Genomic DNA, 26,792 nt, shown 5'->3' on the forward strand with positions numbered 1-26,792 from the left:
AGGCAGATGCAGAAAAGTCAGGCGAGGAGGCTACGGCACCGCGGTGATGTCCTGAACTCTGAGAGTAGCACGGACCTGTCAGAAAGCAGGGGACCCAGCGCCGAGGACATCGCGGTGGCAATGGGTCATGTTGATGCCGTGGAACGGCGATTCTGGGCACGGGAAACAAGCACTGAGTGGTGGGACCGCATAGTGCTGCAGGTCTGGGATGAATCCCAGTGGCTGCGAAACTTTCGCATGCGGAAGGGAACTTTCCTGGAACTTTGTGAGTTGCTGTCCCCTGCCCTGAAGCGCAGTGACACCCGGTTGCGAGCTGCACTGAGTGTACAGAAGCGAGTGGCCATAGCCCTCTGGAAGCTTGCAACGCCAGACAGCTACCGGTCAGTCGCGAACCAGTTTGGGGTGGGCAAATCTACCGTGGGGGTTGTTGTGATGCAAGTAGCGAAGGCAATCGTTGATGTACTGCTGCCAAAGGTAGTGACCCTGGGAAACGTGGAGGCGATCATAGATGGCTTCGCAGCGATGGGATTCCCAAACTGCGGTGGGGCCATAGATGGAACTCACATCCCTATCCTGGCACCGGACCACCAGGCCACCCAGTACATTAACCGAAAGGGCTACTTTTCCATGGTGCTGCAAGCACTGGTGGACCACAGGGGACGTTTTACCAACATCTACGTGGGATGGCCGGGCAAGGTTCATGACGCTCGTGTTTTCAGGAACTCTGGTCTGTTTAGACGGCTGCAACAAGGTATTTACTTCCCGGACCACAAAATAACTGTTGGGGATGTGGAGATGCCTATAGTCATCCTCGGGGACCCAGCCTACCCGCTAATGCCCTGGCTCATGAAGCCCTATACTGGCGCCCTGGACACTGAAAAAGAACTCTTCAACTACCGGCTGAGCAAGTGCAGAATGGTGGTGGAGTGTGCTTTTGGCCGTCTCAAGGGGAGATGGAGAAGCTTACTGACTCGCTGTGATCTCAGCGAAACCAATATCCCCATTGTTATAGCAGCTTGCTGTGTGCTCCACAATCTCTGTGAGAGCAAGGGGGAGACCTTTATGGCGGGGTGGGAGGTTGAGGAAAATAGCCTGGCTGCTGATTACTCACAGCCAGACAGCCGGGCGATTAGAAGAGCCCAGCGGGAAGCGCTGTGCATCCGGGAGGCTTTGAAAGCAAAGTTCCTGAGTGAGCAGGGTAACCTGTGACTTTAAAGTTTGTGTACTGAGAAGCTAAACCTGCCCCCGTTTCTTTACCCAGTTAATGTTGACTATCCTATCCAGTTACATACCCCCTTCACCCCCCTTCCAACACACGTTTCGAAATAAAAATAGTTCAACTTTGTTAAAGCACACCGTTTTCTTTAATACTGTTTTCGCGGGAATTTTTTAAAACTGGGACGCAGACTGTGGTGCGGAGCGGGTGTAGTGTAGTGACGCGAATGCAGCTTCTAAACTCAAGGATTGACAGGCTCCGCTGCGGTGGGATGGTTGTTTCAACGGAGCCTGTCACCCCTCCTGATCGGGACTGTGTGTATGGGGGGGTCTATGTGACTTTGTGGCAGGGGGAGGACGGTTACAGATCCCCTGCTGTGTGGCTCTGTGATCCTGCCTAAGGCCCGCCGCTTAAGATCTGTAACTGCCCTCCCCTGCCACAAAGTCACAGAGCAACCCACCCCCCACCACATAACATGAAAACAACCTCCCAGACTAACCAGGGTAACTAGTCACTGCATCACTGCACTGTGTATGTGCCCTGCTGCTGTGCCTGCCCCCGACTATGTACCCTGCCAAAGGTGACTGTCCTGTCCAATTACCAACCCCCTTTCCCATCCTCCTCTAAAAGAACATGATTGAAACAGTAGTTTACAGAAACGTATTTTTTATTATCAACTACACATGGCATTGGGAGGTGAAACTTGGACGGGGGCTTGTGTCAGGCGGGAAGGAAAGAACTTTTCAAATTTTGGGAAATGAGAGCTTTCTGCTACTAGAGCTCTCTGCAGGGGTGGAGTGAGACTTAGCAGGGACTCTGCCGCCTCTCCTTCTTTGCACTTTGGGTGAGGTGGGTATGGGACTTGGTGGCAGGGGAGGGCGGTTAGAGATGGACTGCAGCGGGGCTCTGTCCTCCTGCCTCCGTTCCTGCAGAACATCCACAAGGCGCCGGAGCATGTCCGTTTGCTCCCTCAGTAGTCCAAGCAGCGTTTGAGTCGCCTGCTGGTCTTCCTGCCGCCACCTCTCCTCCCGATCCATGTTGGCTTGGTGCATTCGGGTCAAGTTCTCCCGCCACTGGGTCTGCTGTGCTGCCTGGGCTTGGGAACAGGCCATAAGCTCAGAGAACATGTCCTCCCGTGTCCTCCTCTTCCTACGCCTAATCCGCGCTAGCCTCTGGGAGTGTGATTCCAGGCTAGGTTGTGAGACAGTCGCAGATGGGGCTGTGGAAATGGGAAAAAGGGAGTGAATTCCTCAGAAAGAAAAATGTAGTTGTGAACAAAGAACATAGTCTTTCTCTGTGAACAAGACCATGCACAGCACCTATCACATGCGCACTCAGCACAAGGTCGAATTTTCGGCCTTCGCATTCAGTGCCTGGGGTCTTGCACAGCACATTTGAGAAGCGGGGCAGCACAACGGAATTTCTGTTGCAGGCAGACATGGTAAGCCGTACACTTGTGGCAGTTTAAAACTTTTATATTACCACTGGCCTCATTTCACATTTAAAGCTATGTCAGTTCCTGCAGCCAGCAATCCGGCAAGCGGGAACTCTGCCCCTGTCCCACCCCCTCGCGGCTGTCCCCGGGAACGATCCCTTTCAGCTGCCCCTCTCCCGCCTCCACCACGTGGCTACAAACCAGCGGTTACAGTTCTGTAAAGGAACGGGAAAGCAGTCCCAACACTAACATTCCCCTACCTAATTAAAAGCAGGTCACCATGGGCGACATCACCCTGATGAGGATCTCTGAGAGCGACAGACAGAGAATGCTCCGGGAAAGCCTCCAAAGACCAGGGCCGTATGCCGCCCTGCTATGCAGAGCAATGATTCCCGAGTACGTGATAGTCTCGTGGCGCGGCAACGTGTCGTACTTCGGAGGACCCAATAAGGCCGCTCTCCCCAGGAACCTCATGCAACGGCTTTCAAATTACCTCCAGGAGAGCTTCATCGAGATATCCCAGGAGGATTACTGCTCTATCCCCGGACATATAGACCGCATTTTACTGTAGCTGCAGTAGCAGGGAATAAACAGTAGAGCGGCTTGTGCAGGACAATAACTGAAAACCGGACATTGCTAGATTTTTTTTCAAAACTTGCACTGCCCATGACTAAACCGTTAAGCGCATAGGGCACACTAATCATGAACAACCCATTCTTTTAATTGTTAATATTCCTGTTTTGTTAAAAATAAATGTTTAGATGTTTACAACACTTACTGGCTGATCCTTCACCAGATTCTGTGTCCGGGGTAACGGCTGGGGACGCTTCGTAGGGGATCTCTGTAAGGGTGATGAAGAGATCCTGGCTGTCGGGGAAATCAGCGTTGTGAGCGCTGCCGACTGCCTCGCCCTCCTCATCTCCTTCCTCATCTTCCCCGTCCCCTAACATGTCGGAGGAACCGGCCGTGGACACTATCCCATCCTCAGAGTCCACGGTCACTGGTGGGGTAGTGGTGGCGGCCGCACCGAGGATGGAATGCAGTGCCTCGTAGAAACGGGATGTCTGGGGATGGGATCCGGAGCGTCCGTTTGCCTCTTTGGTCTTCTGGTAGCCTTGTCTCAGCTCCTTGATTTTCACGCCGCACTGCGTTGCATCCCGGCTGTATCCTCTCTCTGCCATGTCTTTAGAGATCTTCTCGTAGATCTTTGCATTCCGTCTTTTGGATCGCAGCTCGGAAAGCACGGACTCATCGCCCCACACAGCGATGAGATCCAAGACTTCCCGATCAGTCCATGCTGGGGCCCTCTTTCTATTCACAGACTGCACGGCCATCACTGCTGGAGAGCTCTGCATCGTTGCCAGTGCTGCTGTGCTCGCCACGATGTCCAGACAGGAAATGAGATTCAAACTGGCCAGACAGGAAAAGGAATTCCAATTCAAATTTTCCCGGGGCTTTTCCTGTGTGGCTGGTCAGAGCATCCGAGCTCGCACTGCTGTCCAGAGCGTCAACAGAGTGGTGCACTGTGGGATAGCTCCCGGAGCTATTAGCGTCGATTTCCATCCACACCTAGCCTAATTCGACATGGCCATGTCGAATTTGGCGCTACTCCCCTCGTCGGGGAGGAGTACAGAAGTCGAATTAAAGAGACCACTATGTCGAACTAAATAGCATCGCAGTGTGGACGGGTGCAGGGTTAATTCGATGTAACGGCGCTAACTTCGACATAAACGCCTAGTGTAGACCAGGCCTTAGTGAGGTCAGAGCATGTAGGGATAGAGTGAGAAAGGCCAAAAGCCGTGTAGAGTTGGACCTTGCGAGGGGAATTAAAAGCAATAGTAAGAGGTTTTACAGCCATATAAATAGGAAGAAAGCAAAGAAAGAAGAAGTGGGACCGCTGAAGACTATAGCTGGAGAGGAGATTAAGGATAATCTAGGCATGGCGCAATATCCAAACGAATATTTTGCATCGGTGTTCAATGAGGCCAATGAAGGGATTAGGAATATTAGCAGCGAGACGGAGGGGGATACAGGAGGGGGGATTACCGTATCCGAGGTAGAAACCAAACTTGAACACCTTAATGGGACTAAGTCGGGCGGACCGGATGATCTTCATCCGAGAATATTGAAGGAATTGGCGCAAGAAATAGCAGGCCCCTTAGCGATAATTTTTAATGAATCTGTAAACTCGGGGGTTGTTCCGTTGGACTGGAGAATAGCTAATGTGGTTCCTATTTTCAAGAGAGGGAAAAAAAGTGACCCAGGTAACTACAGGCCTGTTAGTTTAACATCTGTAGTGTGCAAGGTCCTGGAGAAAATTCTGAAGGAGAAAGTAGTTGAGGGCCTTGAGGTCAATGGCAATTGTGACAAATTACAACATGGTTTTACCAAAGGCAGATCGTGCCAAACCAATCTGATCTCCTTCTTCGAGAAAGTAACGGACTTATGAGATAAGGGAAATGCGGTGGACCTAATGTACCTTGATTTCAGTAAAGTGTTTGATACGGTACCGCACGAGGACTTATTGGTTAAACTGGAAAAGATGGGGATTGATATGAAAATCCAGAGGTGGATAAGGAACTGGTTAATGGGGAGACTGCAGAGGGTCGTATTGAAGGGTGAACTGTCAGGTTGGAGGGAGGTCACCAGTGGAGTTCCTCAAGGTTCGGTTTTGGGACCCATTTTATTTAATCTATTTATTACTGACCTCGGAACCAATTGTAGGAGTGGGCTGATAAAGTTTGCAGATGACACAAAGCTGGGAGGTATTGCCAATTCGGAGGAGGATAGGGATATTCTGCAGGGAGACTTGAATGACCTTGTGAATTGGAGTATCAGAAATAGGATGAAATTTAATAGTGAAAAGTGTAAGGTGATGCATTTAGGGATGACTAACAACAATTTTAATTACAAGCTGGGGACGCATCGGTTAGAAGTAACGGAGGAGGAGAAAGACCTCGGGGTCCTTGTAGACCGCAGGATGACTATGAGTCGACAATGTGACGTGGCGGTGAAAAAAGCCAATGCGGTCTTGGGATGCATTAGGCGAGGTATATCTAGTAGGGATAAGGAGGTGCTGCTTCCGTTGTACAAGGCACTGGTGAGACCTCATTTGGAGAACTGTGTGCAGTTCTGGTCTCCCATGTTTAAAAAAGATGAACTCAAACTGGAACGGGTACAGAGAAGGGCCACTAGGATGATCAGAGGAATGGAAAACCTGTCGTATGAAAGGAGACTAGAGGAGCTCGGGTTGTTTAGCCTGACCAAACGAAGGCTGAGGGGGGATATGATTGCTCTCTTTAAATATATCAGAGGGATAAATACCAGGGAGGGAGAGGAATTATTCCAGCTCAGTACTAATGTGGACACGAGAACGAATGGATATAAACTGGCCGTGGGGAAGTTTAGGCTTGAAATTAGACGAAGGTTTCTGACCGTCAGAGGGGTGAAATATTGGAACAGCCTTCCGAGGGAAACGGTGGGGGCGAAGGACCTGTCTGGTTTTAAGATTAAGTTAGGTAAGTTTATGGAAGGAATGGTTTAAGGGGATAACGTGATTTTGGTCAAAGGAACAGCGTGCCATGGCAGGTAAATAGTATAATGGCTAATGAGGGTGAGGCTGGAGAATCTTGCCTACGTGCTCAGGGTTTTACTGATCGCCATATTTGGGGTCGGGAAGGAATTTTCCTCCAGGGTAGATTGGCAGAAGCCCTGGAGGTTTTTCGCCTTCCTCCGCAGCATGGAGCAGGGATCGCTGGCAGGAGGATTCTCTGCTAATTGAAGTCTCTAAGCCACAGGATTTGGGGACTTCAACAGCAGAGTCAAGGGAAAGGGGTTGGGACGGCTTTGTGGCCTGCATCATGCAGGAGGTCAGACCAGATGATCATAATGGTCCCTTCTGACCTTAAAGTCTATGAGTCTATGAGTCTGAGTCAACCAGGACTAGGCCCTGAGGTAAGGGTAAGAATGTGCTTGGGGCTGCAGGGAAGTGGCCCAGAGAGTTGTAGCAGCAACACAGTTTATTTCAAGGTATGTGGTGGGCAGCTGCTATCTATAGGGTTTTTGGGCTGGAATCTGGAGCAGTGGATGGTCCGGATTCCTCCACCCCCATATTAGCCACTGGGGAAGAGGCCTGGACTTTGAGGCACCCCTGGAAGGGGAACTGAACTATAGTGGCCCAGCTGGAGACTTGGGGCCAAAAAGACCCAGAGAGGGCAAAGATATTGCCTCTAGGGAGGGAGCCTTGGGGTACTGCTTTATACCAGAACAGGGACAATTTGAGAGAGTTCAGAAGGGACTGAGAGACAGTTTGAACAAGGGTACTGCTATAGGCCCTGCTGGACTGATTGAGGAGCGAGCCCACGGATAGGCTGAAGATAAAGAGATGTTATAGAGGGCACTGAGAGAGGCCCCTGCTTGACTTGTACCCCAGAAGGGGTTTGCTTTTTAATTCACATACAGACTGAGAGAGACTCGACCGGACAGCTGAGTTACTGAAGACTCACTGCAAAGCAGAGAAAAAGTGCAGGCACACACACTCTGCCAAGGCAGCACTCAAGAGAGGTGAATGCTATCCCATAACAATGTTCAATGCATGTACAGACCTTTAATTAATCCTCTCCACAGCCCCTGTGAGGTAGGTGGATAAGCATTGTTATACCTATTTTACAACTGGGGAAACTCAGACATGAATGTGTAAGAGCTTGTCCAAAGTCCACTGTGAGTTAGGGTCAGCACTGGGATTAGAATTTCAGACTTCCTGAGTTCTCAGCCCTGTGTTTGTTCATCCAGATCAGTGCCATTACAATGAATTAGAGATTTGCATGTCGAACATACTGCAGAATCAGATTGTCATGCTTGTTTCTAGTCCAGTTTCTCAGATGATAGAAAAATTATAATCTGTTATTCTAGGAGGGAAATGGTAGTGACCGCTATATTTGGGTTGCCCAACATTTTGTTATAAGTTTATTGAGAACTTTTTTAGACGCTCGAACGCTTCCCTTGTTTGCAGCAGGCCTTTGAAAGTTGACTGGAAACGTGCTTTATGAATGTTCTGTGAAATTCCGTTCATGTTTTGCTGAGCTATAAACTTTTGAAAATCACCATTTGCCTTCTCTTGCTTGACTTCCTCCAGGCAGTTTTTTTTAGTATGTTTAAAATGAATAAACAAACAAAAAACCCATCCTAAATATGAGCTTTTTAAGGAGGCGAGCCCCCATCCTCCCGGCTGCAGAAGCACATGCTACATGGGAAACACCTTGTAGCAGCGGGGAAGAGAAAGCAGGATTGCACTTTACTCCATGACCACAGCTTCTTGAGATGCAGCTTTCTCTCTTTCATTCCAGCTGAATTCATATTCTTTTAAAGTTTTTATATCCTTTATTTATATAATTTCCAGAATTGTGGTAGGTATCTTACATGTGTGAGAAAACAAGTCCAGTTACTATGCCTTGCCCCCATCCTCTTTCTCATCTAACTGATCACTCCCATGTCTGTCCTTCACAGTGCAACTCCCCATCTTTCCTCCAATGACCTCTCTAGACTTCCTTCATGAATCAACAGCATCTCACACAAGTAATGTTGGCTAATGTCAGAGGTCTGAGGAAAAGCCATGCTGCTCTGTGCCTTTTAGGGGACCGCTTGCTGGGTAGACTCCTGATCCAAATTGCTCTTTGGGAGGGTGGGTCCATATAGAAGGACTTTGCAAATGCCGTGAAGCAGCTTCAAGACAAAAATGGGGAGTGGGGTGGGGGCACCCTGCCTGGACTGTCCTCTTTCTTCTCCCCCTTTCCCAACCATGCTGCTGCTCTGCCCCAGACTCTGGCTCCTGGAGTCTGGGTCAGCCCTGGCCCGGGGGCTGGAAGAACTGCTGCCTAATATAGATCATGGGGGTGGGAATTCTGCTTCCATTAGCTGTTATATTTTTAACTTCCCCTTGAATGTGATGCTGAAAACCATGTTTTTAAACAGTGAGTTCCATTAGGAAAAAGTCCCAATGCTGGCTCTCTTTGCGTGAATATCTTTTGAAGGAGAATTGCTCAGCTTGACTAGAACAAAGTGTGTGTGTGTGTGTGTGTGTGAATCCCAATGAATTATTGGTGTCAAATTAAAAACAAAATAGTTTGAACTGATTTTAAATGGAGATATTCTATTTCCTATATGTAATCACTAGATAAATGGCTTGTTTCAAGGAGTCTTTGCACATTGCTAGCATACTATTTGGTGATGGAACCTGCAACCCAAATGTTGTTTGGTATTTATGAACATTGCACAACCATGTTCATCCTGGATCTATGTGAGGGAATGTTGATCAATAATCTGACAATTCACTGATGAAAATCCCTTCATGTAATTCACTGCAGAATGAAAAGTATTACTTATTCATAGAAAAATCTGTTTCCCAGCACCATTAAAGTAGCAGAGTTTTGCTTAGGCAGTGGATTTCATATTAGCTTTGATCCAAGCTTTAGATATTTGTAGTAAGGTAAATTCACAAATGTAATAAGTGTCTTAAAAGGAAAGCAGATGCATTTTTGGAGTCTTGTCAAAATTCTTTTTCTGTTTTACTTTTTTTACTTTAAGTATTGCACAGCAGATGCTTCTGCTCCATTAAAGAGGCCACTAGGGAGCTACAGTTGGAGCAGAATATGGCTGCTCACTTTCCTGGATGTAGTACCGAGAGATTCACAGATTCTATGGCCAGAAGGGACTGTTATGACCATCTAATCCAGGGATCGGCAACCTTTGGCACGCGGTTCACTAGGGTAAGCACCCTGGTGGGCTGGGCAGGTTTGTTTACCTGCCGCGTCGGCAGGTTCGGGCAATCGCGGCTCCCACTGGCCGCAGTTCACTGCTCCAGGCCAATGGGGGCTGCGGGAAGCAGTGCGGGATGAGGGATGTGCTGGCCACTCTTCCTGCAGCCCGCATTAGCCTGGAGCGGCGAACCGCTGTCGGTGGGAGCCGCAATTGGCTGAACCTGCGGATGCGGCAGGTAAACAAACTGGCCCGGCCAGCCAGGGTGCTTACCCTGGTGAACCGCGTGCCAAAGGTTGCCGATCCCTGATCTAATCTGACTTCCGGTATAGCACAGACCATAGAACTTCCCCAAAATAATTGTTAGGCCATATCTTGATTTAAAAATGGTCAGTGGTGGAGAATCCACCATGACCCTTGGTAAATTGTTCCAATTATTAATTATCACCATTAAAAATGTATACTTTATTTCCAGTCTGAATTCGTCTAGCTTCAGTTTCCAGCCATTGGCTTGTGCTATACGTTAATGCCCCTCTATGTACATTGGCCAAAGTGGACAGTCACTACGTAAAAGGATAAATGGACACAAGTCAGATATCAGGAATGGCAATATACAAAAACCTGCAGGAGAACACTTCAACCTCCCTGGCCACACAATAGCAGATGTAAAGGTAGCCATCTTACAGCAAAAAAACTTCAGGACCAGACTCCAAAGAGAAACTGTTGAGCTTCAGTTCATTTGCAAATTTGACACCATCAGATCAGGATTAAACAAAGACTGTGAATGGCTAGCCAACTACAGAAGCAGTTTCTCCTCCCTTGGTGTTCACACTTCAACTGCTAGCAGAGGACCTCACCCTCCCTGATTGAACTAACCTCGTTATCTTGACTGATTCTTGCCAGCATATTTATACCTGCCCCTGGAAATTTCCATTACGTGCATCTGACGAAGTGGGCATTCACCCACGAAAGCTTATGCTCCAATCCATCTGTTAGTCTTAAAGGTGCCACAGGACTCTCTGTTGCTTTTTACAGATCCAGACTAACACGGCTACCCCTCTGATGCTAGATTGAAGAGTCTATTATTAAATATAGACTGTAATCAGGTCATCCTTAACCTTCTCTTAGGTTGAGCTCTTTGAGTCTCACAATCTATTTTATCATCATAAGGCATGTTTTCTAATCCTTTAATCATTCTCACGACTCTTTTCTGAGCCCTCTCCAATGTATCAACATCCTTCTTGAATTGTGGACACACAAGCTGGACACTGTTCCAGCAGCGATTGCACCAGTGCCAAATGCAGAGGTAAAATAGCCTCCCTGTGCTTACTTGCATTCCAGGATTGCATTAGTTCTTTTGGACACAGTGTCTATCTGGGAGCTCATGTTTAGGTGATTATCCGCCAGATCTTTTTCAGAGTCACTGCTTCCCAGGATAGATCCCCCATCCCATAAGAATGGCTACATCTTTTGTTCCCACATTTACATTTAGCCCAGTGGTACTCAGACCTCTGGTTTAGGAGCCAAATTAGCAGCCACACTAGTGTGACTTCATTGTTTCATTTACTATAGTACTATATATTCATATTTAAACTGTCTGATGGGAAATATTAATTTATATATGATTTTCACAGCAAAATGACTATTATTATTTTATCAACTACATTTGGTTAATCACATAGTAAAAGTATCCTGATTGGTTAATAACTTTAGACTGATTAATAATTAAATCTCACAGTATTTTAATATCATGTGCTACGAAGAGCCACAGGAGACCCAGTAAAGAGCCACCTGCGGATCACAAGCTTCAGTCTGAGTATCACTGGTTTAGCCATATTAAAATCCATGTTCTTTACTTATGCCCAGTTTACCAAACAAGCTAGATCACTTTGAATCCGTGACCTGTCCTTTTCATTATTTACTACTCCCCCAATTTTTGTCTCATCTGCAAACCTTATTGGTGAGGATTTTGTTTTCTTCCAGGTCACCGATAAATATATTAAATGGTGTAGGGCATAGGGCTATAAGAGTTTAACCAGTTAACTGATAAGCTTGATGCAGGACTCTGGGCGTGCTGGGCACTGCAGCAATGGAGCCCCGGGGCCGGCAGCTGGGACCCTGGGTACGTTGGGATGCTGGTGTGGGTGGCAGCAGAGCCCTCGGTGCCGGGGCAACAACAGGGATTCCCAGGCAGGGGAGCAGCACCAGAGCCCCACGTAAAACATGGGGGTGGTGCAGCACCCATAGTTCCCCGGGTAATCGTTGAACCATGTAACCAATAGAATTTTAATCGATTACACACTTATTGTTTTTACACGTTATTTACGTCCTTGGTAGGGCATAAGAACGTAAGAATGGCCTAGTGGGTCAGACCAATGGTCCATCCATATTACCACATTTGAGGTAGAAGTTATACTCAACAGCTTAATGGGATGGGGGAATAGCTCCGCGGTTTGAGTATTGGCCTGCTAAACCCAGGGTTGTGAGTTCAATCCTTGAGGGGGGCCATTTAGGGAACTGGGGTAAAAATCTGTCTGGGGATTGGTCCTGCTTTGAGCAGGGGGTTGGACTAGATGACCTCCTGAGGTCCCTTCCAACCCTGATATTCTATGATTCTATGACTAAATCAGGGGGCCCAGATAATCTTCATCCAAGAATATTAAAGGAACTGGCGCATGAAATTGCAAGCCCATTAGCAAGAATTTTAAATGAATCTGTAAACTCAGGGGCTGTTACCGTATGACTGGAGAATTGCTAACATAGTTCTTACTTTTAAGAAAGGAAAAAAATGTGATCCGGGTAACTACAGGCCTGTCAGTTTCACATCCGTAGTATGCAAGGTCTTGGAAAATTTTTTTGAAGGAGAAAGTAGTTAACGACATTGAGGTCAATGGTAATTGGGACAAAATACAACATGGTTTTACAAAAGGTAAATCATACCAAACCAACCTAATCTCCTTCTTTGAGAAGTTAACAGATTTTTTAGATAAAGGAAATGCAGTGGATCTAATTTACCTCAATTTCAGTAAGGCATTTGATTCAGTTCCACATGAGGAATTAATAGTTAAATTGGAAAAGATGGGGATCAATATGAAAATTGAAAGGTGGATAAGGAACTGGTTAAAGGGGAGACTACAACGGGTCATACTGAAATGTGAACTGTCAGGCTGGAGGGAGGTTACTAGTGGAGTTCCTCAGGGATCGGTTTTGGGACCAATCTTAATTAATTTTTTTATTACTGACCTTGGTACTGAATTTAGGCTTATCAGCCTGTAATTGCTGAGTTCGCCTCTGGAGTCTTTTTTAAAAATTGGTGTCAAATTAGCTATCCTCCTGTCATCTGGTACAGAAGCAGATTTAAATGATAGTTTACATAGCAGAGGGCCAAGAATTGATCTCTGCAGGATCCCACTGGAAGCAGACCCTCTCAATGATGATTCCCTGTTTACAGTTACATTTTGATACCCATCAGCCAATTTTTAATCTACTTAATGTGTGCCATGTAATTTTATATTGTTTTAGTTTTTAATCAAAATGTGGTGCAGCACCAATTCAGACACTTTGCAGAAATCTATTACATCAGCACTATTACCTTTATCAAACTTGTAATCTCATTTTAAACAAAAATCAAGTTAGTTTCACAAGATCCATTTTCCATCAACCCGTGTTGATTTGCATTAATTACATTACCTTCCTTAGTTCATTATTAATCAAGTCCTGTATTGGCTGCTTCATCATTTTGCCTGTGATTAATGTCAGACTGACAGGCCTATAATTACCCAGGTTATCCTGTTTACCCTTTTAAAATATTGGAATATTATCTTTCTTCCAGTCTTCTGGAGCTTCCCCGGTGCACCAAGACTTATTGAAAATTAACATTAGTTTTCCAGCAAGTTCCTCAGACAGCTCTTTTAAAACTCTTGGATGAAAGTTATCTGGACCTGCTGATCTAAAAATGTCTACCTTTAGTATTCTATTTAATGTCCTCCAGAGATAAAGTGGAATGGAAAGAGTGTTACACCCTATGACAAGACTGCATAATTTATTTTTCCCTAAATACAGAACAGAAATATTTATTGAACACTGCTGCCTTTTTCTGCATCATTATTGATAATTCTACCATTTCCATCTAGTAATGGACCAATATCACTGTCAGAATTCTGTTCGTTCCTAATATACTTTAAAAACTCTTTTTTTATTGTCCTTAACTCTGTTGGCCATAGTTCTCTCCTTGTGTCCCTTTGTTTCCTACATGAATTTTCTACAGCTATTAACTTCTGATTTATATTCATTCATTTATATTTATATTTATATTTACTACTATTACATTACTATTCAACGTCTCTTTTCTTTCATTTGCTATATATATATTTTATAGCTGCCTTCATTTGTTCTCTAAATCAAGTTTGTTTTTTAACCAGCACATCTTTCTTCCTTAGTTGTGGGATTGTGGCATTTTGGGCATCTAGTAATGGGTTTTTAAATGATTCCCAATTATCATTCAAATTTTTCTGATTAAATTCTTCCTCCCACATGATTTGGCTTATCAGCTTTGTGAAATTGGCCGTGTTAAAGCACCAAGTATGTATCTTACTTGTATGGACTTTATTTTGCTTGCACAGTATAAATGTCATCAAGTCATGACCACTTGTACCTAAGCTACCATCATTTTTAGTTTTGTGATCAGTTCCTCTTTATCTGTGAAGACAATGTCTAATATAGAATTCCCCCATATTGGCTTCAACACGCTTTTGAGTTAGAAAATTGTCCTCTGTAATATTTAGAAATTTCAACTATGTTTTCGTACTGGCAGCATGAGACCTAGCAAATCCCATTCAAACTGAATTCCCCCATGATTACGTAGCTTTCCCCCCCTACACGTTATAGATAGGGGCATAAGGAGGCATTCATCCTACTCCCTTGTGATTTGGTGGTCTGTGTAACAGATAGTAACTAATATCCCACGTTATGTTTTATCTGTTCGGACATTGATCCATAAACATTGCACATCATTATCTGTAACTAGAAACAGATAATGCCATTTTTGATGTAGAGTGCTACTCCCATTCCCCTTTTGCTCACCTGATTCTTCGTAAATAGGTTATAACCATAGATTTTTAAAAAGCGAGAAAGAGTCCTGTGGCATATAGACTTGTAGACTAACAGATGTATCGGAGCATAAGCTTTGGTGGGTGAATACCCACTTCGTCAGATGCATGTGGTGGAAATTTCCAGGAGCAGGTATAAATATGCAGGCAAGAATCAGTCTAGAGATAACGAGGTTAGTTCAATCAGGGAGGATGAGGCCCTCTTTTAGCAGTTAAGGTGTGAACACCAAGGGAGGAGAAACTGCTTTTTTGTTTTGTTTAATATTCCAATTTTGCGAGACTTCCCACCATGTTTCAGTAGTACCAACTAGATCAAATTTATGCTCATAAATGAGCAGGTTGAATTCCTCTTGTTTGCTACCTAGGCTCTTAGCATTAGTGGTATAGGGAAATCAAGAGGTTTTTTTTTTTTCTCTTCATATCCTTTTCTTCCTTGATTAATTTTGTTCTCAACATCTCGATGTTATGCTGAGTGCTCATATCTTGCCTCTTCTTATTTTTCCCTTGTGCTATTAGTTTAACCTCCTCCTGACTGCTCTAGCTAGCTTGCCTCCAAGGAGATTGGGCCTCCTTCTACTGAGGTGGAGGACATCCAAACTATGTAGCCCCCCACCCCCGAAGGTCGACCAATGTTGCACAAAACCAAAGTCCTACATCATTTACCTAGCCAGTAATTCACTTCCAGAATCTTCTGCATTCTGTTTTCCTTACTCGTGGGACAGGACTGATCTTTGAGAAGATCAGTTGGACATTCTTCTTCAGCATGCTTCTGAGTTCTTTGAAATCATCTACTATCTGTGAGATATCCTGCGATACAGTGTCATTAATGCTGACATGAACCATGACCGGTGGATCCTTGCCTGTAGAGTTCTGAAGCCTATCTATGTCTCATGTCTTAACTCCGGGAAGGCAGCACGCTGTCCTGTTGTCCACCTGTCGCTTTCAGAATGCTCTTCCTATTCTTCTGAGTATTAAATCTTCTTCAAGGATCATCTGTCTTCCTGGGATGGTTGGAGAACTTAGTGGGTAAGCTTGATTTTCTTACAGGTTGGATCAAGCCAACATCCAGACACGTCCCGAAAATCGCACCGTTTCTTTGGACATGCTGGATCTTGAGAGGTATCTCCCATTCTGTCCATGTTGAGGACCTTGTATCAATTTGAAACTTGTAGCTGTATGGAATTCCTCCTTTTTTTTTTTTTTTTTCCTCCTCATTCTGCTGGCCACACTCTGCCTATCCTCACCTGTCCCCAATAGCGTAGAATGCTGCTCTGACCTATTGATTAGTAATTATGATCTGCCTGGCCTCCTCTCTGACTGCCTCTCTCACTGATTCCTTTATGGCCAGCTCCATAATTCCTGAGGCACTGGTGTTTCCCAAATCTGGTTGTCTGTGAACTCCTCAGCTTCTCTGATTTTTTTAGTAGCATCTCAATTTGTCCCTCCAGTCCAAAAATCTTTTACTCTCGAATAGCCACCTTCTTGCACTTCATACACAAGAAATCCTTTCTGTCTTCAGGCAGGAAAAAGAACATGGCACATCCGTTGCAGGTCACCATCACTGTTCCATTGCTTATCATCTTGATGTCAGTAGAGCTGATTCTGGAAGGAAAGTGTCTCACACTCCCTCGCCAAACCCTTCCCTTGTTCTGTTAGCTGCCTCTATTTGTGGTTCTTGAGTTCATCTAGCAAGTGACGTTTTATACCAAATCTCCCCTGCTTAGCTGAGCTCAGCTTTGCCCCTCACCAACAGGGAGTGATTAGCCACTCAGACTTCAAACAGCTGGGCTGATCAAACCTCCCAAGGCTGGAGTCTTGCAGCTTTTAGCAAACCACTGATCAAAGCTCCAAGGGCTTACTCAGGGACCCACAGCCCATCTATACACCCTATATATAGAGAACAAACAGTCAGACAACCCACAGATGAACCAAATACACCACTCTCCAAGTCTTGTTGCGTCCAAGCACTGAGTCTAGCTGGAGATATTCTCTCTGAAACTCCACCGTTAGCTAACTTTGTTCACGATTCTGCTCATGATCCATGATGGGGAAGATCATTGCAGTAGTACACAATAGAATTTGTGCTTACATTTTTCTTTAAAGAAACTAGGATATTGCATTCAACCTCCTCCCCAAAGCCCTCAAAAGCACCAAAAATAACCCCATCCAAATCGTAAAAAACAAAAAACAAAACAAAAACTACAACAACCCTGTTATAAGAACATTGTACACTAGCAAACTTTAGTGGGATTTCCTTTTTCTTTCTTTCTCTTCTGACTCATTTTTGTGGATGTAGTAGTCAGAGATAATGTAGTTATCCAGGAGCTTCATTTGATTCCAAGTGCTGTTCAGGGTGTTGATTTTTTTTTATTTAAAATGGCTTGATCAAAATCCTATGGAATTCAAAGGAAGATTTTGCAATGGGTTATTTGGAGGTGGAGAGGGCCCTACATTATTACATGTGACTTGGTGTTGGCTTTCTGAAAAACTGTGTTTCACCCCATGAGCTGCTGCAGCAATGGAGGTCATTTGAACTGCTCAAGCTAACAGGCTCTGTGTGTAAAAGTTAAAGCGATTGTGGCAGGGCATCCTCAAATGAGGGTTAATGACTCTGTAGCATGCTTTCCCCATTGGTCTGACACAGCGAGAAGCTGACTTCAGGGCACAGTGCAAGGTCCTTCTGTTTCCTTCACCATTTTAACCAGTACTTGTGTTGGTGGGGAGAAGAATGTACCTTCTAGTTGCTTCTTGGAAAGAGGCAAAAATGGTTAAATATTATGTTTCTGTTGCATGTTGTATAAATGCCCTATGACATACTGGCGCTCATTTTACAAATAAAAATACTTCATGTTCAAAGTGTTTTTTTACTTGCATTTATATTAAACTTTTATTTAGGCGGTAAACTCCTAAAATACACCTCTACCCCGATATAACGCTACCCAATATAACATGAATTCGGATATAACGCAGTAAAGCAGCGCTCCGGGGGGGAGGGGGCGCTGCGCGCTCTGGCGGATCAAAGCAAGGTGGTTTCACCTATAACGCAGTAAGATTTTTTTGGCTCCCGAGGACAGTGTTATATTGGGGTAGAGGTGAATGTACAAATATAGACAAAATGTTTGAATAATTTCACTGTTAGCCCAACTACTAAAGCCTCTCAAAGCACAGCAAGGTAGAAAATAAAGTATATAATGTAAGGAAGAGAATTATCCCTTCACTGATGAGATTTCAGATTCATGAAGGGTGACTTTTATTATGACCTGAATTCTTAGACTCTTTTGGGAAATGTATATAAGTTGGGGCTTCCCATTCTCAACGGTATGTGTTCCTCTCAGTACACATGCACACATTCACATACTCACAGGTCCAAGCAAAGGTCCACTTCAAGTGCCCCATTCTGTTTTTAATGAGGCAGCTCTCATTTCTTTAGTTCCATAATTGACATGACTATTGGCAAAAAAAAGAAGCAGCACAATACAGCAATAAACAAATATTCACCATTAAAAATTACTACTACTTGCATATTTTTGCAATATAAAATATGTCTATAATTGTATTTATTCCAGGCTCCTCACAGTAGGAAAGGAGGGACAGGGCATCCATTGTACTTAGATTCTTGCTGTAATAGTGTGTGAAACAGAAGTATAGTTTATCCATGAAATGAATGGGTCTATAATTAGAGATGAATATATATTTAAAAAAAAGAAGTTTAACATCCCGAGCAGCCACTAGGTCACATTCCATTTCAGTGCTGTATAGGATTATCATGGTGCTGAATCAGTGAGAGGTTTCAGTTAGGCTAGTAGATAGAAATAAAAGTGAAAAGATGCTCTTTCTCTTCTGTAATCAAATATTACTCAGTTTATGCTGATTAGCCCAAATTAAATGAGATGATATTTTTAAGTTTTTACAATTAATAAGAACATCCCTTGGACCACATTCAATTTAAGCAGAACATTTCACTTTTAAATATTATTTTGAACTATCCAAGCAAAGTTGAGCATTACCCAGGGTGGTTCCATGTTGCTTGATGCAACCCTGATTTTTAGTTTTTCTATTTTAGTAAATCACCTATCTGGGAATGCATTTTAACCATGAACAAGCTTTATATACATCTCAACCACTAGGTGGCAGAATCTTTCAACAGTAACACATCTTGAACATTGAGGATACACAATTGTTACCCAGCTTGTTAATTTCTTTACTCATTTCTTTCCCAGATTGTTTGTTCCTTCTGTACAAATATTTTTACTTTGACAGCTTGTTTTTCAAAAGTAATATGCACAATAAAAAAGACTAGCATAGGGCTATGTTCTAAACATTTTTTTTCAAAGTAATTACTAGTTTCTAAAAAACCGAAACTGCTTGTTTAACAGTAATCATAGGGGCTTAAAGGAAAAAGTGTTGTTTTTTTTTCTTTTAGTAGTAATCAGCACTAGTTGTATGTTTTATAGTGTTTTAAAATGGTGTTTTTCATATCTCGTCATGTTTTCTACTGTGTGTAATTAACAATATTACTAACTGATATACATGCAGTGACGTGTAGGTTATACCGCTATATACTAAGATGCAATTTTATCTATGCTTAGTATAGGTAGTTGTTGATAGAATAAGCTGTTTTGTCCTTCTGTTTTGTGTTTTATATTTTTATTTATAAATAAGCAACTAAATGTTAAAATAGTAGGATGATGTAAACTCTTTTTGCTGATGTTTGTTCCAGCAACATATTTTGAGTATATTTTTGTTCTTGTTAAAGAATCTCAAGTCGTTGAATGTGTTTGGTTTTTTTTTACTTTTTGGGGACAAATATAATTTACCTATATATTAGCATATCTTATTTGGAACGCAGAGATGGGAAAAATGTATCAGAATATATAAGTAACTCATACATTGGGCCCAGTTCATCTTTGTTGGGCTTGATTGACCTCATTTGAGATATATCAAGGATGAAGTTGATTTAGCACAGAGAGGAAAAGATGGTTTTGTGGGTGTAAGTTGGGCTGAGAGTTGGGACATGTGGTGGCAATGCCCAACTCTGCAGCATATTTTCTGAGAAATAGAAGAAATCAACTAGGCCCTGTTCCTGCAAAGACTTCCTTGAATTAAATGAGAATAATCATAACTTAAAGTTAAGCACATGCTTAAGACAATATCTGTCTTTCCATTTCCTTTCTGTAAAATGTGGATAATATAGTAATACTTCCTTTTTCTGAATCTGTCTGTTTTGTCTATTTAGATTGCAAACTCTTTGGGGAAATGACCATTTCTTCCTGCTTCTAGGTACAGCACCAAATACAGTGGGATTCCAGTCTTAGGCTATGTCTACACTGCACAGATAACCTCCGTGATTGGCACCTCGGTTTACTCAGCCTGGGTGGGAGTGTCCCAGCTGTATAGCCTTACCTGTTATTGCGTCCTCATGGTTTCTGCACTTGCCTGTGTGCCTGGTGTTACCCGCTCAGTTTAGGGCACCCCGCCTATACCCTACCGAGGGCTCAAGGCGTGACCCAATCAATTTAGGCACCCCCCACCCTGTCCTTTCCAAGGGCTCAGGGTGTAAGGCACCTATCCTTATCCACGGGGCTCCGGAAGAAACGTGGTCAATTTAAGTACTCGCGCTTTCCCTTGGGGCTCAGGGCTTTACAGGTCTGCAGAACCTTTTACCAGTGCTCTAAACAGCTATGTATTAGCAACACACACAGAATATATATACCAAGCAAATCTCTTATGCTCACCACTCCCAATATACAGACAGATTTCACCCAAGGCCAGTCAGGATTCATTCATCTGGGGGTTCCTGGCGATGCTGCTGCACGTCACGGTCATGCAAAGGGGTCAGAATTCCATCAGCTTGATGTTGAACTGCAGTCCGGAAATGCTTCCCAAAGAGTATTGTTTTTCATTTACATTATATAGGTAAAATTAGCTACCTCCTTCAAATTTACTAAACCTGTCACATTATCCCACACTTGAAAATAACAAAATTTTAACCAGTTAGGCACTGGCACCTGTGCGTCCTCCTTCCTGCCCAAGTTCTTTACATTTTATCTTCCATACCTAAATTGTAACTTAATTGTGGCCTTCTCTATTTGTACAGATGGTCAGCATTAAATGCTGGTCAGATCATTTACCATTTGTTGAGTCTCTTTACGTATCCTCCCTAATTTCCCAGCGTCTTTACAACCTTGGTGGTTATAACTCTCGTTAGGGACATTCCTGACTGGGGGTGCTTTATCAACAGCAGAATGTTCCTTTTTACAATTTTAGTGGTGAACTCCCTGAGTTTCATCCAAGGCTTGTTTAATATGGGAGGAGGGAGGGGGTTGATGAGGTCTCAGGCCTACACTGCGTCCATATCCCATGGTTCTTTGTGATGAGATGCTTTAGATTTTTTCCCTATCAATCGAGGGAGAACTTGTTGGTCCTTTGGGGGGAATAGGGGAGCGGACACTTGAATTAGGGAATTGGGGGTAGGAGGACTACCAGCACTTGAGTGATTTTGCTTGGGTCCTCACTTCACTCATGTGATTTAGCTTGTGTCATTACTGCAAAATGAGCGGGTTCCAGCCAGAGTTAAAGTGAAACCTAGATTCTAACCCTTACCCCCAGCCAAGTAAGCTGGCCCTGTTTTAAAGTGCCTCCAAACCCAAGTCAGACTTTGTTTTTTTGTGTGCATGGTAGGGGAAGGTTAAGGCTAAAACCTGGGTAAAAGATCCCAGGTTAACTGTGTAGTGTAGGGTTAACCTTAGTTGGGGCTTTTCGATGCTATTTTAATGCATGGTTTTATTCATTTCAGGTAAAGCTATTATGCTCCTGTTTAATGGAATTACGAAATATATATTTGGACTCCTGCAGTAGGCAAACCAAAACCAAAACCTGCATTCAGTAATAAAAGTATTTGTGTTTATAGGCTTTTGCTTGTGGGTGGCTGTGAAACAGATGAAGATGGAGTATCTAAAGCAACTAGTCGTGGAATATCTGCTTGGAGAGTTCTTTCCGGATTCCCCCATTATAAACAAGTCACTAGTTATGAAGATGATACTGGGACAGTAAGTAGCTTTGGAGTCCTCATTTTGCTGTTGGAAGAATATTATAGTTACACTGGTTACATAAAGAGAAACTTTATGTAGCTTGCTCTCTTTTCCCGAACCATAGCATTTTTCCGTATTTGAGATACTGTTGTGCCAGTATTCAATCAGGATGAGTTGGTCAACTGTAGGCTGGTCAGCCTGTAATCAATCCCAAGCAAATAATGGAAAAGCTGACACAGGATTCAGTTGATAAAGAATTAAAAGGCAGGAATATAATTAATGTCAACATGGTTTTATAAAAAATAGTCTCATCAAAGCTTTCATTTGTTATCTTAAAACTATTTATTACTGGTATTGCAGAGCAGTTAGGAGCCCAGTCATGGATCAGGTTATTTTTCACCAGTATATTTTGAAAATATTTTAGCCTTTTATAGCCCAGTTTGAAATAAGCCTAATTGTAACCCTCTTTTTAGGGCTGTAGCATACACAAAACTTGCACTGGCATAATAAAACTCGCTGTAGTTATATTGATGTGCTCTACATGGGTACACTGAAATTAATTTCTTAATTAGCTTGTAGCAATTTAGCTTAATACAGTAAACCAATTTACATTTTAGAATGTGAAAAGTTCTAATGTGTATACTTGGCAATATGTATTAAATGTTCTAGCATGGCATAATTTAGTGGCAAGCTGGTGGTGCTTTTTCATGGAAACACTCATACATAGTCCAAGTAATTAATAAGCAAATTTAACCTGTTGCAACATTTACATGAAGTGATATTTTAATACATGAATATTAAAATAATTCTTATGAATATTTTAAAATTTTCATAAAGCTGAGAGAATGTTGCAAAATAATGTATTCTTTCTTGATTGTTTCATTACTCACTGGATTCGATTTAATTTTTACTGCATAAATCAAAGACTGTCTTTAATCTTAAAGTGTGTGATACACTCCTGTTTTAACAGGCAAAGAGAAGTGGATTATTAAGGATTATGAATTTCAGATTTTACAGCAAACAAAGAACAGAACAGGTAATACGTTCCTCCTTAACACTAGATTCACTTGGGTTTACATGAACGAGGAATCTAATTGACTTGAAGTTAACTTAATTTAGATAGATTAAAAATTAACCTGTTTAGAATTCTTTGCTGAAAACACTCTCTAATGCAATAGTAGTATTTAGCTTTAAATCAGTTAACTGGCATGAGTTATCAAATTGCTTTCTTGGGGACTTTGTTTTGTTGGCAGACTGTTGCTCTGTCACTGATTTGGTTTCACTTCACTTTATTTACTCGTTTCATATATTACCTGGCGTCATCAGTCCTGCTCATAGAGACCTGATGACTTTCAGTATATTTTATGACTGAAACAGATCCAGTGATTTACTGCTTTATCCTAAGTGAAACTTGTTACCCAAGGTGGCAGGTGCAGAAAGTCTTTGCTGATATGTGCAATGTGTAAGTCCCAAGCAGACTGCGAAGAGCTACAAAAGGATCGCAAAAAAATGGCAGATGAAATTCAATGTTGATAAATGCAAAGTAATGCACATTGGAAAACATAGTCCCAACTATACATATAAAATGATGAGGTCTAAATTAGCTGTTAACACTCAAGAAAGAGATCTTGGAGTCATTGTGGATAGTTCTCTGGAAACATCCACTCAATGTGCAGCGGCAGTAGAAAAGTTAACAGAATGTTGGGAATCATTAAGAAAGGGAAAGATAATAAGACCGAAAATATCATATTGCCTCTATATAACTCCAGGGTATGCCCACATCTTGAATATTGCATGCAGATGTGGTCTCCCCATCTCAAAAAACATATATTGGAATTGGAAAAGGTTCAGAAATGGCAACAAAAATGATTAGGGGTATGGAACAGAATGATTAATAAGACTGGGACTTCTCAGCTTGGAAAAGAGACAACTAAGGTCTGGGTTACACTTACCCGGTAGTTCGGCGGCGAGCGATCGAACTTCCGGGTTCGACTTATCGCGTCTTGTCTGGACGCGATAAGTCGAACCCGGAAGTGCTCGCCGTCGACTGCGGTACTCCAGCTCGGCGAGAGGAGTACCGCGGAGTCGACGGGGGAGCCTGCCTGCCGCGTGTGGACCAAGGTAAGTTCGAACTAAGGTACTTCGAACTTCAGCTACGTTATTCACGTAGCTGAAGTTGCGTACCTTAGTTCGAATTAGGGGGTTAGTGTAGACCTGGCCTAAGAGGGGATGTGATTGTAGCCCCTAGGGCTAGCCTGCTTACTCGCTTATATATCTTTTCTTATGGGTTTGATTGTTTGTTTTATTATAATAGATTTATAGATTTGTACTAGAGTATTTTTGGCTGTAACGCAAGGAACCTACAGTCCACATCCTGTATGTTGAACTGTACCGCCTGGGAGTCATCTACAATAGAGATGTGTTGCTAATGTCCATTCCATGACCCACCCTCCTTCCCCACTGTCGGAGTTTCTGGCAAGAAGGAACTGGGAATGAGGGGAGCTGGCAGCTCCCCTTATACTCTGGCATACACATGCCACTCCAGAGGGTGCCAGGGCCGGTTCCCTACGGATACCATTGAGGGCACCGGTGCATGTGGCGAGCACACACACACCTACAATGGAATGGATATGAGCAACACATCTCCTAAGAACACGAGTTACGAAAAAAGGTAACTGTCTTTTCCAGTACTTACACTTTCTAACTATAAAGGACAGTTATTCTGATATCAAACTTAAATCTCCCTTGCTGCAGATTAAGCCAATTACTTCTTGTCCTACCCTCAGTGGACATGGAGAACAATCAGTTTCTGTCCTTTTTATAACAACCCTTAAAATATTGCAATACTACTTTTCTCTAGACTAAATATGCCCCTTTTTTCCTCACAGGTCATGTTTTTCAAATTGCATGCCTTTTTTGTTCCTTTTCTCTGGACTCTTTCCAATTTGTCCACATTTTTCTTAAATGTGCTTAAACTGGGCACAGTACTTCACCTGAGGCCTCACCAGTGCTGAGTAGAGTGAAACAATTACTTTATCTGTCTTACATCCAGCATCCCTGTTAACACATTCCATAATAATATTTGCCTTTTTAGCAACAGTATCACATTGACTCATATTCAATTTATGATCCCCTATAACGCCGAGATCCTTTTCAGCAGTACTGCTGCCTAATCAGTTATTCTGCATTTTTTATTTATGCATTCAATTGTTTTCTTCCTAAGTGTAGTAGTTTTCATTTGTCTTTATTATATTTCGTCTTGTTGATTTCAAACATTCTCTAATTTATCAAGATCATTTCAAATTCTAATCCTGTCCTTCAAAGTTCTTGTAACCTCTCCAACTGGGTCATACGATATTTAGGAGCAGGCCTCTCTGTCTATAAATACATACTCTTTCTAGCCTAATGAATATTTAAGAGTGACTCCATATCCCAGTGATGCTTACTAGGGTGGTTGGAGACTCAAGTCCCTTCTCCACATCAGGCAGAGGAGGGATTTGAACCTTCCACATCCTTTTTTTGTGTGAAAAAAACACTAATCTGCCTTAGGCACCTCCAGTAGAGGGTTTATGGCTGTGAATCCTGAGTATAGAAAGGTGCTTTCTTTTGGTCTGGACTTAAGTGCCTAAGTCCCTTTGAAGGGCAGGATTTAGGCTATTCCCTCCTTGGCATCTCTTATTGGCTAGCTTAGGTGGCTCTCTGCCTAGCATGGTGGCTTTTGTGAATACCATTCTTAAGTGCCTAACTGTCCCCATATCTGGGCACCTTACTCAGGGGTTATGAATTCCATTACATGGTAGGGCACCGAAAAGGTAGACATTCTAGTCCACCTTATTAATTTCTCCCCTAGGTAACTTGATTGTTATCAATTTAAGATGGTCCTATATTTACATTCATCTTAAGCTTCCGCCCCCCCCCATCTTTTAAATGCTTCTTCATGGAATTTTCTCTGGCCAACACCTGAAGCTTAGCTGGTCAGTCATTGTCACAGTCAGATTGGCTGAAAGGGCTTGCAAGAGGATGGAAAGGTGTTTGTCTGCCCTGAGGAAAGAAATGCTTGGCTGCTTCCTAGCACTTTCCCCTTGTCTGGGAGTTGGCAAGTTAATACTGACCCCTGAATAGCAGCATTTCCTGGGCTGGTATTTCAGCCTTTAAATTAAGGAATGGAAAATATGAAACAGAAGTAGATTTTATATATATAAAAGAAGCTCAAGTAAGTTTTTATTGAAAGACTAGTATTGAATTGAACAAAACTTTAATTTTACTGCTCTTGCCAGCACTAAATTTTAAAAGAGTAAAGGTTACAATTGTTGTTCACTCATCTTCAAAAGTGTTAATACCATTTCAGGGATTGTATCTTAAATACCTGAGGTATAATTTTATTGTGATTTATGGGGGATAGAAAAAGCTATTTAATACTGTTGTCAAGGCTCAGCAAGGACTTGCCTGTTCTCAACTTAGATGACAAATCTTAAATGTGGTATGCCAGCCTACTGGAGCTTTCTATATTTTGTTCTGAAGTTGCCCTAAGAGTAGTGAAATGTTTACTGGGGTAGCAGAACCTGCCTTGCCTAAGGATACATTAATCTTTTGAGAGGCTAGATTTGGAGGTGTGTGATGTGTATGATGGCCATCCAAAAGAGCAGCAGTTGCACTGATTGCTGAGTTATGTATTGACTTTCAGAGAGGCCTCTCTTAATGTTCGGTCATGATGACATACAAGAAAGGCTCTCAGCCTAGCGGGTAGGGTTTTTTATTTTACAGTTCCATGCAGTTTCATAACCATCTTTCTCTTCTGTGAACAAATCTTGATTTATAAACTAAAAAGGAGAGTGCATTTCATAGCTTTGCAACTTTCAGCAAAGGGAAATAGAAAGCACCAGGCAGTAATATTACTACTCTCATGCCAATTGTTTCGTAAGAGTGGAAATCTACTATTTAATCAGACACCATCAGGTAGTTTAGGTACAAAATTTTAGATGGTTGTTGTTTGTTATCACTTTTAACAAAAGCTTGCTATCATTTTAGGTTTAAAGAATCCTATTCAGTATTTGCAAGCCAAACACATAATGTATAAGAACGGAAAGTAAAACCGATAAGCCAGTTTTCATTGTCTAAGTGGACAAAATGTAAATTTTAAATAGTTTGAGATAAGATGGAAGCTAGTCTAAAATGAAAGGAAACTTTTTTGCATATGAAATTTCAAAATTATAGCTTCTTGACCATCTTTAGAAACTAGACTTAAAATT

The 26,792-nt window shown here is 42.8% G+C and overlaps 2 protein-coding genes across 7 annotated transcripts in view; one reads left to right on the plus strand and one right to left on the minus strand.

The window, feature by feature from the left end:
• NBAS (NBAS subunit of NRZ tethering complex) overlaps positions 1 to 26,792 on the plus strand; it is a 383,144-nt gene that overhangs the window by 27,924 nt on the left and 328,428 nt on the right. For all 6 annotated transcript variants that reach the window (XR_010599418.1, XM_005293091.5, XM_065587676.1 and 3 more), the window contains exons 10-11: positions 21,423 to 21,561; positions 22,514 to 22,579. Coding sequence is in view for 5 of the 6 variants with exons in the window: in XM_005293091.5 (XP_005293148.2) it covers positions 21,423 to 21,561; positions 22,514 to 22,579 (205 nt within the window). In the remaining variant the exon portion in view is untranslated. The remainder of the gene's footprint in view (positions 1 to 21,422; positions 21,562 to 22,513; positions 22,580 to 26,792) is intronic.
• On the minus strand, positions 1,960 to 4,006 carry LOC135982187 (uncharacterized). The gene is made up of 2 exons (XM_065587678.1): positions 3,430 to 4,006; positions 1,960 to 2,435 (listed from the first exon to the last, which is right to left on the minus strand). The coding sequence occupies exons 1-2, from the start codon at positions 4,004 to 4,006 to the stop codon at positions 1,960 to 1,962; spliced, it is 1,053 nt and encodes a 350-aa protein (XP_065443750.1).

Source organism: Chrysemys picta, chromosome 3 (genome assembly GCF_011386835.1).
Source record: "Chrysemys picta bellii isolate R12L10 chromosome 3, ASM1138683v2, whole genome shotgun sequence".
In the NCBI taxonomy this organism is placed as follows: Eukaryota; Metazoa; Chordata; order Testudines; family Emydidae; genus Chrysemys; species Chrysemys picta.